Below are 16,039 nucleotides of genomic sequence, written 5' to 3' on the forward strand. Positions count from 1 at the left end.
GCCAGGGCTTTATCAATTGTAGTGATTTTCTCAAAGAGCTAGATTTTTGTTTTGTTGAAATTCTCCAGGGGCACCTGGGTGGCTCAGTCGGTTAAGCGGCCGACTTCGGCTCAGGTCATGATCTCGCGGTCCGTGAGTTCGAGCCCCACGTCGGGCTCTGTGCTGACAGCTCAGAGCCTGGAGCCTGTTTCGGATTCTGTGTCTCCCTCTCCCTGACCCTCCCCCGTTCATGCTTTGTCTCTCGCTGTCTCAAAAATAAATAAACGTTAAAAAAAATTTTTTTTTCAATTCTCCATTGTTTTTCTGCTTTGTATGTGATTTTTGCTATTCTTTTCATTATTTCCTTTCTTCTGCTTATTTTGTAAACTTCAGTTTGCTCTTTTTCTAGTTTCTTAAGAAAAAGCTTGAAGTCATCTATTTTAAGCATTCTGACTTACCCAATGTAAGCATTTAATACTAAAAATTTCACTCTACTCTTCCCTCAGGTACTTTGCTTTGGCAACTATCCTCCCCATCTCCTGCATCAATCAATTTTCCCTTTCCACTAAATAATTCCCATCTTCATACAAACATGTTGTTATAATGATAAATTATGGGGGTCGGGGGGGAAGAAAGACACCCTCTGTTGCCCCCTCATACTCCTCAGGCTATCATCCCATTCCCCTACTACAATTATAATGATTGTCTGTACCCAATATGCTGTGTCTATGTCCTTATCCCCCAATATTTATAACCCACTCCATTTAGGTGTTCATCCATACAATGAAATTCCATCTCTTCATATGCAATGATCAATTCTCACTTCTCATCTTACTCATTATCCAACAGTATGTGACATACTTTCCCCTCTCAGGCCACCTCCCGGTTTTCCTCCCTCCTTCAGGGCACAATTCCACTTCCCCTTTCCAACCTCTCAGCTGGGAGTTTCCCAGGGTTCAGTCCTCAGTCACACCTTCTCCTCTGGATCTACATCCATTACCTAGGTGCCTTTCATCTACCACTAAAATTGCAAGTATCATGCACTCAAGCTATTCTGTTATTATTTCATAATTGGTAGTACATTTTTAGTTGCCTTAAAGTAATACTTATGTGTTTTAATCTGTGCGGTGAGATTATATGTTCCCAGAGAACAAAGATCTCCACCATCTTGTTCTTTTCCATCTTTTTAAAGTATCTAATACAGTGTTCTGTGCATGCTAGGCCCTGATTAAACACTACAAACTCCATCTCTGATTTTGCTCAAGCACTGAAAAAAGAATGGTTTACTACAAAATCAAAGAAAGATTTATAGTGATCCACACTCATGCAACATGTACCTTGTATTATTGAGTCTTAAAGCCAGGACCTGCTCAGGGCTCATAATTACAGTCGCCTTAGAATGTGTCAAGTCCCCAATTCTTTTACTAAGACTAAATCCAAAAGCCAGTTAAGTAGCTCCTTCTATTCAACATTTTCAATGAGATGAAGATAAAATATGTACTTCTTTCCACTGGAGGTTTCTCATGTGTTGAGGATGGTCACAGAGAAATCCTTGTTCCAACTAAATATCAAACAATTAAACTAGAGCCACAGTTTCAGTGGGAAGGGGCCAAAAAATTGTACACAAATCTGGGCTGTTACCTACAGAATGTACATCTCTTCCACTGGCTTACAAGTTACAACCAAAAGGCTCTTGGTCTCTGAGGTTATTTCACAGAATAACACAGTCAACATAAACCTGAGCAGTCTCATTTCAAACCAGAGTGAACAGGTATCACATGGTTTGCGTTTCAGGCCATAACAATTCTCTTCACAGCCTGTCTGATGGTGAAAGCCAAGCTCAACCCCTCAGCTGCCCTGCCTCCACATCAAGGAGAGAAAAAAACATAAGGACTCTATAGGCTGCTCAGGGTCACTGGGTAGAAAGTAAACTATACTCTCTTGGCAACCAATTCCCATCTTTAGCCACTATTACATGCTATTTTATAAATTCATTGTTTTACAATTACTTAGAAAGATGGATGCCTGGGTGGCTTAGTCAGTTGAGTGTCCAACTTAGGCTCAGGTCATGATCTCACAGTTTGGTGAGTTCAAGCCCCACATCGGGTTCCATGCTGACAGTGCAGAGCCTACTTGGGATTCTCTCTCTCTCCTTCTCTCTCTGTCCCTCCCCTGCTCATGCTCTCCCTCTCTCTCTCTCAAAATAAACTTTTTTAAAAAAATTACTTAGAGGAGATTTTTCAAGGTGATTCTAGGATCTTCAAGAATAATCTTCCACTTGGTTTAGAACACCTCAAAGAACTTCTCTGCACCAAACTGTTTCTGAACACACAGAAATGAAATAGGCCTTAGGAATTTTAAGGTAACAAAGATTTCTCTTTAAAAAGTCTCAGAGCTGACCAGTCATAAACAACAGAAAATACAGCCAAGTTTTATAAGAGACAAAAACTGTAACAACACATACTGAAGGATACACTACCCCAAAAAGAGGAAACATGGGAAATGAATAGTGCCAAACAATATTTTTATTGTTCACTGAAAAATACAGGTCTGCAAAGAGTCTATTGCATTGTGTACTGAACGCAAGGCCTGACATTACAAGGATACATGACATAACGGCGTAACTTATATAAAATGATACATATTGCATACTTACATAAAATGATACATACAGTACCCCACCTCTCTAAACACTAGAATTTAATAGAAGTAAAGCCTTGTATTAAATGAGAACTGTAAACACTGCAATCATAAACAAAATGCTCTAAGCAAAGCACTTTAAAATTGGTTTGTTGTGATACCTACTTGGTCCACCCAGAGTTAGGAATAGCAGGGCCTAAGAAACAGTTAGCTAACGAAAGCTAGCACCTTCAAGGAGCTCTTCCTGGGGATCAGGCTGCCGCTGCCCAAGACAGGCCGCCACCCTGGCCTCCCTGGAGCCCTCAGGCCCATAATGACAGCTAATCCCTGTCTTGGCGCTAGTATGAGGTGACTGGGAAGTGGGAGGAGTAGCAGGTAAGAGGAAGCTTCTGTCAACAACTGCTTATACTGCACCAACTCTATGGATAAGAACACCTAATATTTTTGATGTGAATCTACCACTCTCAGCAAACACCGAAGTGTGATTTAAAATAAAAAATTAACATTGAGAACAAAAACCATTTTCTAGACAATCTGCCATTATCATCATTTCTTCCTTTCAGCCATGTTTTCATTAGATGCTCTAAAAGAAACTGCTACTTACTATATGACCAGCCAGGTGGGCCAGGATTGAAGTAACAAAACTTCTGCAGTTACAACTACTGACTTAAATGAATACAAAATAAATACAAATTTATTAGAGAGCAACAAAACCAATCTCTATTAATCACATGGCAAAATATTCAAGCACTGCAACAATATTCATATTCCAAGGTCAACTTTAACTCTATAACCCACATTTCCTTCCAAACTGAGAAAGCTTTGTGCGGAGGAAAACATAAAATATCAATACCACCTCCTCTACAAATACTATCAGGGCTCAGAAGGCTCACCATAGATAACAAATGTTAAAAAAAAAAAAAAAGGCACCTCGATATATACACAGCAACAGAGGAATACTATCCTCTCCTCTCCTCTGGGTGTCCTTGGCATCAGGCAAATCAGGGCTATTTATGACAACAGTGCCTAAGCTGACTATGGCCATGCTCACATTTTAAGGGAAATCAGGATTACAAAGTTCTTTTATTCATAGGGAGTCAAAAATAATTTCCTCAGACAAGAGTCTTAGCATCAAAGAAAATTTTACTCTGGCCTGAGAAATTTTTATAAATAAGATTGTACCATATCCCAGCTTCTTTACTTAATATTAAACTACTAAAGCACAGAGGATATCCTCAGAGGGCAGGAATGTGTACGACTAATATTCTCGGATTTTTCAATACTTTACAGATCAAATGTTTTATCAGACTATCCATTTAAGAGATGTGTAAGTCAATACTAATAACCAACTATGTATTTTTCTTATTCTGTTCATCAAAGAACACCACATTCCTATAGGAATAAAGGGCAGTTCAGTGGGTATCCTGTTTCCCATAACTCTGCACAGTAAATTTCACTGCTCAGTCTCTATGCCTTTGACTCTTCCTGTGGCTCTTTTCATCTAAGGAAAACTTTGTATAAAGGGGGAAAACTGCAAACTCCAGTGGAAGCGTCGGAATTAGTGTCGTGAAGTGAACTTTAGGGTAATAACTGTAATTGCTATGGGACTGTTTACAGCCTTGCTAGAAATCCTATTTCTCTTGAATCCCCAGATTGAGACATTCTCATAATTTAAACATGGGCGGAGATTTCACCGATAAAGATCTAGTTCATGTGAAAGGTCTGGCCCCTGGAATGATGTGTGGCTAGCCCAAAACACTGGCCACATTTCCACTTTAGACATGTTCGTTATTCTTTCCCATCACAGTACTGTTCAATTCTTCCATCTGTCATGGCACTGACTGGTGAGCTCTCTCTCACTGCTGCTCCCATTTCTTTTGGGTGTTCTACTGCACATATGGGATCCATTGAGCTTATCACTTTAATGTGTAGGGAATTTTCATTTCACACCATCCACTCTCTAAAAGCCATTAACTGGGAGCAATTTCTAGTTAGTAAAGGCACAATTCACTGGCATTTCCTCTTTATAAAGGAAATCAAAAGGGCTGCTCAGAAGCTGAACACCTTGGGTATTCCTATAAAGGGAGTGTTGTATCTGCTACTAAAACCCAGAGACATTTGCCAGCTCTAAAGATTATACGGATTCTGTAAAAGCATCGATTTGGCAGTTTAAGACATATTTCTAATTCTGCACTACATCACTTGGTGAGGAGGAGGAAGTACTGGTTAGTATCACAGGAGCAAATTTAAAGTGTCAACATCATTCTACTGGCTTGTTTTCCTCATGCTTTTGAACTTTCACCAGCTCTAGTGAAGCGTGTCCCAGGGCACATCACTCAGCAACCTGCAGAACTGCTCAGAGATAGAACAATGGACTTCACCCCAACTAGCCCAGCTGGTTGCTAGCACTCAGCTGGTAAAGACTGCCTCGGGGCACAGCTCACGAAAAGCCTTAAACCCAGGAAAGATTTACGGAAGTTGCACAAAAATTCTTGGTTTATAATACCTTCCCAGAAATCAGAAAATAATTGATTTTTAGGTAAAGAAACTGAATCTACGCTCACGAACAAAGTAATGCCTCAAAAAGCAGAATCCAGAATATAAAACTACAGGAAAAATGCAGCTTGTTAATCACTAGCTTACTTTGGCTAAATTATCATAGTAAGTCAGTGCAATTTACTATTGCATTTAGAAGCACAACCTACCATGTTCTCATAAATTTAGGGTATAATAAAGAACATGAAAAGTTCACAGGGGTGAGAGCCCTTTAGCGTTTTGTGACTTCATAACTTAAAAAGACAAAGGCTAAGCAGGATCTGACAGTCAGAGATTTACCTGCTCAGCACAAGCTGAGTTGAGAGACGGCTAAACATCGGACTTTTATTCATTTATGGTGTTCTCAGAAAGTTCCTATCTGGACACTGATGATTATCAACCTGGCTGCACATCAGAGTCACCTGGGAAAAGCTTTTAAAAATGACCAAATGCCCAGACCAATTATATGTGGAGGGTGAAGCCCAGATATCAATATTCTTTATGCTTCCCCAAGGGATTCGATTCTAATGTGCAGCCAGGATGTGTACATCCACTGCTGTATCCTTCCAGAGAGCTGTTGCATGAAGTCATATTTTATTTATCTAGAGGGTTTTGTTTTTTCTAAATCCCACCAGGAAAAGGAATTTTTAGAAAAAGGCACAGTTGTGCTTCCTCTAAAGATGCAGCTTACTGTTTGGCAGGTGCTGGTTGTCAGAGGTTATCTGGAACGCTGATTGAAAAGGAGGAAGTCCTTGTCTTGGCAGAGGAGGCACAGTTTCAGGCTTCGGCAGCTGCCGCCAGCAACAAAGAATGCCCAAATGCCCATGAGTACCACAATTATATATGTTGACACCAAATTTATTCCATAATGAGGACTTATGAAGGTCTGCAAAAGGAAAATAAAGCAGTTTGGGTAATAACAGCAAGCTGATTAAACATGTAGAGTAACCAAAGATAAAGGAAAATCTAGGATACTTTCAACAGCTGGGGTGTGTTTCAACAGACATATGATGTTATGTCATGTATTGCGGAGTTCCACAAAGACGAACAGAACTAACCTAGTCAACAGACGCTAACCCATAGGTGTGCGCTTTGCAATATTCAAATGCCAAACCTAGAGGGTAATTAGAAGTCAGCATCTAATGGAATACCCAAGAGAAGATACATGTTATATAATCTGGGCCCAGTTTATAATAATTTCTGTGTTAGCTGGCTCTTAATATTTGCAAGAAAGTAGGACACGTCCAAGTTACTTTAGTATGAACCTTTAGTATTTAAGGGAACAAGAGGGCACAGCATTTCTTTTTCAGCTGCATAATTGCTGAGCCTTCCAAAAGTTTATTTAAAAAACAATGATGAAAAGCCAAGAGGTACTCTGTTACACAACAGTGAAGACCAAAGTATCTACCTACTGGAGCTTATATGCTAGGAAGAGAGACAAGTAATGAAAGAACAAATAAATGAATTAAATAATTACACACTGTGATGAATGCTAGACAGAATAATTCTAATTGTGATGGTGCCAGGATAAGTAAGAATAAGGTGGTCTATTGAGGTTGTTCAGGGGAGGTCCTGAGTAAGTGGCACGTAAAGTGAGACACATAGTTGGGAGGAGAGCGCCAGCCTCATGTAGACTGAGGGAGGGAATGACAGTAAAGCGAAGAGTTTGGGGCAGCTGAGAACCTGAGAGAGGGCTATGACTGATGTGTAGGGATGGAGAGGCAGCACAAGAGATGAGGCATCAGAGAGGAAGGCAGGGACCAGCTATGTAGCATATGGGTAAGGAGTGTAAATTTTATCCTCAGTGCAACAGAGGGTCACAGAACAGGCTTACATGGAGGGGCTGAACGACTTGGCTTAGGTGTTTAAAACTGCAGAGAATGGATTAAAGGAGGCAATTGTGAAAGCAGGGAGACTCATTGGGAAGATTCTGCACTGACTGATGAAATCAGGGTGGTGGCAGTAGAGATGGAGAGAGTGGGCAGTAGGAACTGACAGGACTTGCTGATGGATGCAATGTGAGGGAAAGGGGGAGGCCAAAATGACTTCCAGGTTTCTGGCTCTTGGTAAATGATGGTGCTATTTAAGGAGATGACAAAGACTTGAGGAAGACCAGGCTCGAAATGATGGGTAAGAATCAAGTCCAATAAGGACACGCTAAGAGTGAAATGCCTGTGAGATTTCAAAGGACGGAATGTCAGGTAAACATTAGGTATATGAGCATGGGGCTCAGAGGAGAGGCCTAGGCTAGAAAGAGGAATACCAAAGCACAGTCCATAAGCATAAAGTTTAAAAATTTAAAAAATTTTAACTTATTTTTATTTTATTATTATTTTTTAGAGTTCTCTCTAAAAAAGAGACAGAGAGAGAATGTGTGTATGTGTGTGTGTGTGTGTGTGTGTGTGTGAGAGAGAGAGAGAGAGAGAGAGAGAGAGAGAGAGAGAGAGAATCTTAAGCAGGACCCATACCCAGTGCAGAGCCCAATATGGGGCTCAATTCCATGACCCTGGGATCATAACCTGAGCTGAAATCAAGAGTCAGATACTCAACTGACTGAGCCATCCAGGCACCCCCATAGATGGTATTTAAAGCCATGTCTCTACCCAGGGAGCTACTGTAGAAAGAAGAGAAAGGAGAAGAATAAGCCCTGAGAACATTTATAGATTGTTTGTGCTGCTTAGTATTATAGGAGCAAATTAAAAGTGTCAACACCTTTCTATTAGCTTGACTTTTTTTTTGTTTACATTTTTTTAAATGTTTATTTATTTTTGGGAGACAGAGAGACAGAGTGCAAGCAGGAGAGGGGCAGACAGAGAGGGAGACACAGAATCTGAAGCAGGCTCCAGGCTCTGAGCCATCAGCACAGAGCCCGACACGGGGCTCGAACCCATGAAGCACGGGATCATGACCTGAGCCAAAGTCGGACATTCAACCGACTGAGCCACCCAGGTACCCCAATCTGTGAGCTTGACTCGTACTGAGAGAGTCAGCAAAGGGGTCTGAGAAGAGTAAACAGTGAGGTAAAAGAAAAATCAGGACAGTGTGATATAGCAGTCAAAAGAGGAAAATGTTTCACAGGGGGTGAACTCTTTTAAAGGCTGCTGAAATGAAAAAAACAAAACAAAACAAAACAAAAAAAACCCAAAACACCAATGTCCATCAGATTTGGAGAAACGAAAGTCTGTTTTGACCTTGACAAGTGCAATCTTGGAAGAGTGGCTGAGGAGCACCTGGGTGGCTCCAGCTGGGATGCTGGATGAGTTCCAGCCCAGCATCATTCTCTGTGCTCACAGCACAGAGCCTGCTTCAGATCCTCTGTCTCCCTCTCTCTGCCCCTCCCCTACTTGTGCTCACTCTCTCTCTCTCAAAAGTAAATAAATGTTAAAAAAAAAATTTAAGAACAACAACAACAACAAAGAAGGTGGTTGAGCAGAAGCCAGACTGGATTAGAAGCAGGAGAGGTGAAGAAGTGGAGACAAAATTAGTGGACATAACTCTGAGAAATTTGGCTGTGATGTGGAAGAGAAAAAAAAAGGAGTGAAGGCTAGTTGGGGGAAAGGCAAGAGGAGAGATTTTTTTTTTTTTTAAAGATATGACTATATGGGGGCATTTGGGTAGCTCCAGTGGTTGAGCGTCCGACTTTTGATTTCGGGTCAGGTCATGATTCCAGAGTTATGGGATGGAACCCTGCATTGGGCTCTGAGCTAAGCATGGAGCCTACCTAAGATATTCTCTCTCTCTCTCTCTCTCTCTCTCTCTCTCTCTCTCTCCACCTCCCCCACCTCACTCCCCTGCTTATGCTCTCTAAAAAAAAAAAAAAAAGCAAAAAGATATGTCTCTATGTTGATGAAAAGAGGGAAAAGCTGGTGGTATGGGATAAAGGGCACAATCAGAGGAGCGAAGTCCTTAAACGAGAACTGGATCTGGTGGCCAGGAGGAGGGACTGGCCTTTGACAGAAAGAGGGATACTTCCTTTACTGGGCCAGGGTAAGATAAGGAGATGGGTTCCCACGTAAGCCAGCACTTACACGTACCAAAGGAGAGAATCTGATTGGGTCAACTTGCCACCATACACCTTTGCCAATAAGGGGCTTCAGGGGAAGTGCCTCCACGGCTCCTCACTGTCCTTACCCTCACCATGCCTGTACATGACCCCACCTATCAGCTCTGGCCAGGAAAATGGGCTGATTTTGCAGGGAGCTACTTATGCAGAAAAAGTGCTTTTCTCAAGAGGCATTGGTGGGTATGACAGGCATTGAGCATTTTCTGGATTCTTCAGAATAATTCTTTACCTCAAATCCACTGAATTTTAATTTATTTTACAGGGTGCTAAGCTCTTTTGTATTTCTCTTTAGTTTCTTTAAATTTTTTTCTCTTTTAAACAATTACAAAAGCAGCTGTGATTGTTGCAAAAAATTAGAATACACAAATGAGTAAAATAAACAAATTTTAAAACTTGAAATTCAGATAGGTTAGTATTTATTGAACAGAACACAAAAACTGCAAACCATAAAGAAAAACTGATCAAACTACATTAGAATGAGGAACTTTGCTTATAAAAAAAGACAACAGTATGAGGAGATAAAGATAAACCACGGTACAGGAGAAGTTATTTACAGTATGTATATCTGACAAAGACATTTTGTCAGAGAACATAAAGAGAACTCCTAAAAATCAAAATGATTTATAGGCAAAAGATTTGAATAGGCACTTCACAAAAGAATTATCCAGGGGCGCCTGGGTGACTCAGTCAGTTGAGAGTCTGACTTGATTTCAGCTCAGGTCATAATCTCACAATTTGTGGGATCGAGCCCTGAGTTGGGCTCTGCGCTGACAGCATGGAGCCTGCTTGGGATTTTCTATCTCCCCCTCTCTCTCTCTGCCCCTCCCTTGCTCACATGCTCTCTCGCTCTCTCGCTCTCTGGCTCTCTCTCTCTCTCTCTCTCTCCCCCTCCCCCACTCACGTGTGTATGCCTGTTCTCTCTCTTGCTCTCAAAAAAACAGAATTATCCGATGGAGAAAAGACAGTCTCTTTAACGAATGGTGCTGGGAAAGCTGGACAGCAACATGCAGGAAGAATGAAACCAGACCACTAACTTACACCATTCACAAAAATAAACTCAAAATAGATGAAGGACCTGAATGTGAGACAGGAAACCATCAAAACCCTAGAGGAGAAAGCAGGAAAAAACCTTTCTGACCTCAGCTGCAGCAATTTCTTACTTGACACATCTCCAAAGGCAAGGGAATTAAAAGCAAAAAATGAATTGGGACCTCACCAAGATAAAAAGCTCTGCACTGAAAAGGAAACAATCAATAAAACTAAAAGGCAATCGATGGAATGGGGAAAGATATTTGCAAATGACATATCAGACAAAGGGCTAGTATCCAAAATCTATAAAGAGCTCGCCAAACTCCACACCCCAAAAACAAATAATCCAGTGAAGAAATGGGCAGAAGACATGAATAGACACTTCTCTAAAGAAGACATCCAGATGGCCAAGAGGCACATGAAGAGATGCTCAACGTCACTCCTCATTAGGGAAATACAAATCAAAACCACACTGAGATACCACCTCATGCCAGTCAGAGTGGCTAAAATGAACAAATCAGGGGACTATAGATGCTGGCGAGGATGTTGAGAAACAGGAACCCTCTTGCAATGTTGGTGAGAATGCAAACTGGTACAGCCTCTGGAAAACAGTGTGGAGGTTCCTCAAAAATTAAAAATAGATCTACCCTATGATGCAGCAATAGCACTGCTAGGAATTTACCCAAGGGATACAGGAGTGCTGACATAAGGGTACTTATACCCCAATGTTTATAGCAGCACTTTCAACAATAGCCAAATTATGGAAAGAGCCTAAATGTCCATCAACTGATGAATGGATAAAGAAGATGTGGTTTTGGGCCACCTGGGTGGCTCAGTCGGTTGAGCGACCGACTTCGGTTCAGGTCATGATCTCGCGGTCCGTGAGTTCGAGCCCCACGTCGCGCTCTGTGCTGACAGCTCAGAGCCTGGAGCCCGTTTCAGATTCTGTCTCTCCCTCTCTCTCTGACCCTCCCCCCGTTCATGCTCTGTCTCTCTCTGTCTCAAAAAAACAAATAAACGTTTAAAAAAAAAAAAAAAAAAGATGTGGTTTATATATATAACGGAACACTACTTGGCAATGAGAATGACTGAAATCTGGCCATTTGTAGCAACATGGATGGAAATGGAGAGTGTTATGCTAAGTGAAGTAAGTCAGGCAGAGAAAGACAGATACCATATGTTTTCACTCATATCTGGATCCTGAGAAACTCAACAGAAGACCAGGGAGGAGGAGAAGGGAGGGTAAAAAAGTTACAGAGAGGGAAGGAGGCAAACCATAAGACACTCTTAAATACTGAGAATAAACTGAAGGTTGATGGGGGGTGGGAGGGGAGAGGAAAGTGGGTGATGGGCATTAAGGAGGGCACCTGTTGGGATGAGCACTGGGTATTGTATGGAAACCAATTTGAGAATAAATTTCATATAAAAAATTTAAAAAATAAACAACTCTTACAACTCAAAAAAAAAAAATGATCCAAATGGCCAATAAATATATGAAGATCTGCTTAATCTCATTAATCATTAGTGAAATGCTAATTAAGACCATAATGTGATACCACCACATACCCAGGGGGATCAGTAACAAGACAGTGCCATCCCAACCATTGGTGAGGAGGTGGAGGAACTGCCACTCACAAATTAATGGGAATGTAAGTCAATACAACGACTCTGAAAAGCTGAGTGGTATGAACAGCTGACATATGCACGCCCCATGATCAGCAATTCCGCTCCTAGGCACACATCCAAAAGAAATGTACACATATATTCAAAAGAGATATATTCTAGAATGCTCAAAGCGTTATAATTAGTCACAAAAGTCAAAAACTAGAGATACCATTTCTGCAGTAGAATGGATAAATCATAGTACAGTCACAAAGTAGAATACTAGAGTGCAATAAATGAGCAATATATATAGATGAATCTCACAAAGATAATGTTAAGCGAAAGAAGTCAGACACAAGAGTAAATACCGTATAGTTCTGTTTACATAAACTACCAAAAGGCAAGGCAAGCCATGGTGTTAGAAGTCAGGACCGTGGTAGGAGGCTCATGGGATCTGATGTTTTAGTTTTCATGTAGGTTCGAGTTACATAGGTTACAAGATGTACACTTTTGATCTGTATATGTTTCTGTGTGTGTGTTATTTTTCTTAAGTAGGCTTCATGTCTAGCATGGAGCCCCACAGGGGGCTTAAACTCACAACCAGGAGATCAAGACCTGAGCGGGTATCAAGAGTCAGATGTTTAACCGACTGAGCCACCAAGCACTACCCCGTTCCCCTCCCCCCTCTGCTATTCAGAGATAACTACTATTAATCAGCACCACATTATTTTGCACATCTAGGAAATTGATCTGAGGATTAACACAACAATCTGCATAACCTGAACCACAGAACTTGGCAGGTACATGGTGCGGAGAGGTGAAGTGGGGGAGAGAGAGAGAAGCTGTGGAGGGTAGGGAGCTGTTTTTGCAGAGAGAGGACAGAGAAAGGGGAGAAGCGTGCAGCACATCGTGAGAGTACAGGAAAAGCACTCCCTCGAAAGTAGCTGCAGACTCTTAAATACAGAGAACTGAGGATTGCTGGAGGGGTTTGGGATGGGGGGATGGGCTACATGGGCAAGGGCTATCAAGGAGGACACTTGCTGGGATGACCACTGAGTGTTGTATGTATCACTGGATTCTACTCCTGAAATCATTATTGCACTATATGCTAACTTGGATGTAAATTTTAAAAAATAATAATAAATGAATAAATAACTATATTAAATAAAACAGTGTTATCTGTGGATAAGTGTTATAACACAGCTATGAATAAGGGCCGGTGATCGTGCTCAGTCTGGAATATGCACCTTTTCCAGGGAGGCTTCACATGGAACGAGTACTTTTCCAAACTGACTTAGGTTAGGGGGAGACGCGTCACTGCAGATAAAACAGCATGGACAAGGCACACCTACTGGGAAGCCACAATGGATTAATTTAGATGGAGCATATGATGTGAACTGTGGGGAGCAGCAGGAGGTTAAGTTCTGTACCAGTAAGGCTGATAAGAGGCTTATGTCAAACGAAGAAGTCTGGGTTTTATTCCACAGGCATCTACTACAGCTGATCATTCTCTCCTTAACACATCTGGCTTCCAGGACATCTGGCTCCTGGTTTTCTTCCAACCTCACTAGTGGCTCTTTCTCAGTCTCTTTTGCTGGCACCTTCTCTTTCCCCAGTCTCAATGTGGGAGCGTCCCAGAGCTCAGTCTTTGGATTTCTGGCCTGGATTTCTCTCCCCAACTCCGTACTTTCTCATCCAATTGCCTAATGGATATTTTCACTAGGATGTCCAATAGGCACCTCTACTACGTTTATAATGTGTCCAGACGAACTCCTTGATCCACCCTCACAAGCTCCCCCATCCCAGCTGATGGAAGTTCCATCCTTCTAATTGTCCAGGCCCAAACCTTGGAGACATCCTTGGCTCCTCTTCTTTCACTCTATGCCTTACCCAATCTGTAAGGAAATACTGCTGGCTCTACTTTCAAAAATATATCCTCAATCTGATCATTTCTCATTATATCCACTGCTTTTTCACCCAAGTTATCACCATCCTTCTCCTGATGACTATAATCTTTCCCTGCTACAGTTCACTCCTAACACGGCCAAGTGATCTTTTAAAAATGTGAGTCAGATCATGGCCCTAACACCCTGCAACGACTCCCATTTCACTGACAGTAAATGTCAACATCTTGCATTATCTAGATGCGGTTCTCACTTCTAACCTCTACTTCCCTCCCCAACTGTGTCAACTCCGTGACAATATCTATTACCTTTACCCTAGCTCACTCTGTTCTGGCCACCCTCACTTCCAAAAATACGCCAAGCAATTTCTTTGATGTTAGACTTTGCTACTGGCTGTGCAGTCCAGGATGCTCTTCCCCAGAGAGCCGCATGACCAATCTACTTCACTTCTTTGCTCAAAGGTCACCTTCACAACGAAGCCTACTCTGACCACCTAATTAAAAAATTGGACATCCTCTGCCTCCCCACACTCTGGATTCCTTTTAACTCTGCTCTATTTCCATAGCACCTATCACGATAAAATTTCTTATTTATCACGCCTGCTGCTTGCTGCCTTTCTCTCACCACTAAACTGTAAAAGCAGGGATCTTTGTTTTGTTCACTAAACTGTTTTGTTTACCTAAAACAGCACCTGGAACATAGAAGGTACTCAGTAAATATTTGTCGAATGAATGAATTAGCCAAATGGATCCATGAAAAGGACATTTGTTTTTTCATTTAATTTTCTTTTCTGATTATAGAAGCGTACATTGCAGAAAATTTGGAACATGCCAAAAACTATAAAGAAGAAAAGAATCCACTCAGAGATAAATACTATTAGTATTTTAATGCTTTCTCTTTCCAGTCTTTTTTTTCCATGAAGATTTGGCTTCACATAGTTGCCATCACACTAACTTTAGTATCCTGTACCGCTGAAAGGTTTTAGGAAGGGGAAGCAATAAGACTGCATTTTTATCTATCTATCTATCTATCTATCTATCTATCTATCTTTTAAGTAATCTCTATGCCTATAACTGGTGGCCTGAACTCACGACCCAGAGATCAAGAGTCACGTGCTTTAGCAACTAAGCCAGCCAGGCACCCCTGCAAGACTTCATTTTAGATGCATCAGAGGTCAAGGAGCCCAGTATGAGAAAACTTGATATAAATTCTAAGTGGATGGAGAAGAGAGAAACATGAGGTAGGACACCATCAGAAAGAACCCTTCTAATACTAAGAGATGAGAAATGATAAGGGTCTGGACAAGGCAGTGGTGGGGATAATTCTGATGTAAATACATGGCAAATTACCATGAAAGTCAAACCCAAACCATTAAATATTCTTAAGAAATATAGCTAGTCAAGCTTTCTTTTTAAATTTTAGTTATTTAGAAAACTGGCATAATAATTATAATTTCAGTGAGGAGGGAATAAAATGGGCACCCTTGTTATTTATCAGAGTGAGTAGAAATGGTACAATCCTTGTGGAGAGGACTTTACCAATTTATATCAAGGGCTTTAAAAATATTTGTACCATTTAATTTCATATTTTCATTCCATGAAATCTAAACATCATATTGAAAAAATTTCACGTACAAAGATGTTCAAGACAGCATTGTAAGAAACAAAATTTTGAAATAGATGTGATCAATCAGTTGAGCAAACTATAATATAATTCTATGTAATGATATAAGGCTATTAACCTGTATATATGAAAAGGATTTCTAATAACATGGTACTTATTTAAGACGTGTTACATAATGTAAGCCTAATGCAAGACTATTTCAGGCTTGACTATACCCATAAAAGAAAGATAGATGCATAGAATAAAATCTTTAATGACATCAACCAACAAATTAATAGTGGCTTTTTTCTGTAGGAATAGATGATTTATCTATCTATCTACCATTCACTCATTAAAGAGCTTCATCTTCTCATGAGCATGTGTTTCACTGAGAGTGGAATCTACCATATGTGGACTTATGATCCAAAAAATACTGTGAGCACGGTGACAATCAATACTCACCAGGGCTGACACCAGCAGATGGGTCAGAAGAACTACAAGAAGGGCAGACCACTTTTTCTTCTCACAGCCATCAAAAAATATGATGCCCCAGAACACGTGCAGCAATATGATAACCAGCGTCATGAAAGCTGAAAGACAGTTATCAATTAGTGTCCAGTCATACAGACACGGATGCCAAAGCCCAGTCACACTTGGTCATGACACAACAGGCTCTTGGGGTGCG

At 40.9% G+C, this 16,039-nt stretch overlaps 1 protein-coding gene across 4 annotated transcripts in view; it reads right to left on the minus strand.

Moving 5' to 3' along the window:
• APH1B (aph-1 homolog B, gamma-secretase subunit) overlaps positions 1-16,039 on the minus strand; it is an 83,317-nt gene that overhangs the window by 38,379 nt on the left and 28,899 nt on the right. For 2 of the 4 annotated variants that reach the window (XM_043555234.1, XM_043555235.1), the window contains exons 5-6: positions 15,817-15,944; positions 5,846-6,040 (exon numbers count right to left, since the gene is read on the minus strand). In XM_043555234.1, coding sequence (XP_043411169.1) covers positions 5,873-6,040; positions 15,817-15,944 — 296 coding nt within the window. In that variant the 3' untranslated portion in view covers positions 5,846-5,872. Of the gene's footprint in view, positions 1-2,486; positions 6,041-15,816; positions 15,945-16,039 lie in introns of those variants that run through there. The other 2 variants (XM_043555236.1, XM_043555233.1) reach the window with 1 other exon arrangement.

This window comes from Prionailurus bengalensis, chromosome B3, assembly GCF_016509475.1.
Source record: "Prionailurus bengalensis isolate Pbe53 chromosome B3, Fcat_Pben_1.1_paternal_pri, whole genome shotgun sequence".
Taxonomy (NCBI): Eukaryota; Metazoa; Chordata; class Mammalia; order Carnivora; family Felidae; genus Prionailurus; species Prionailurus bengalensis.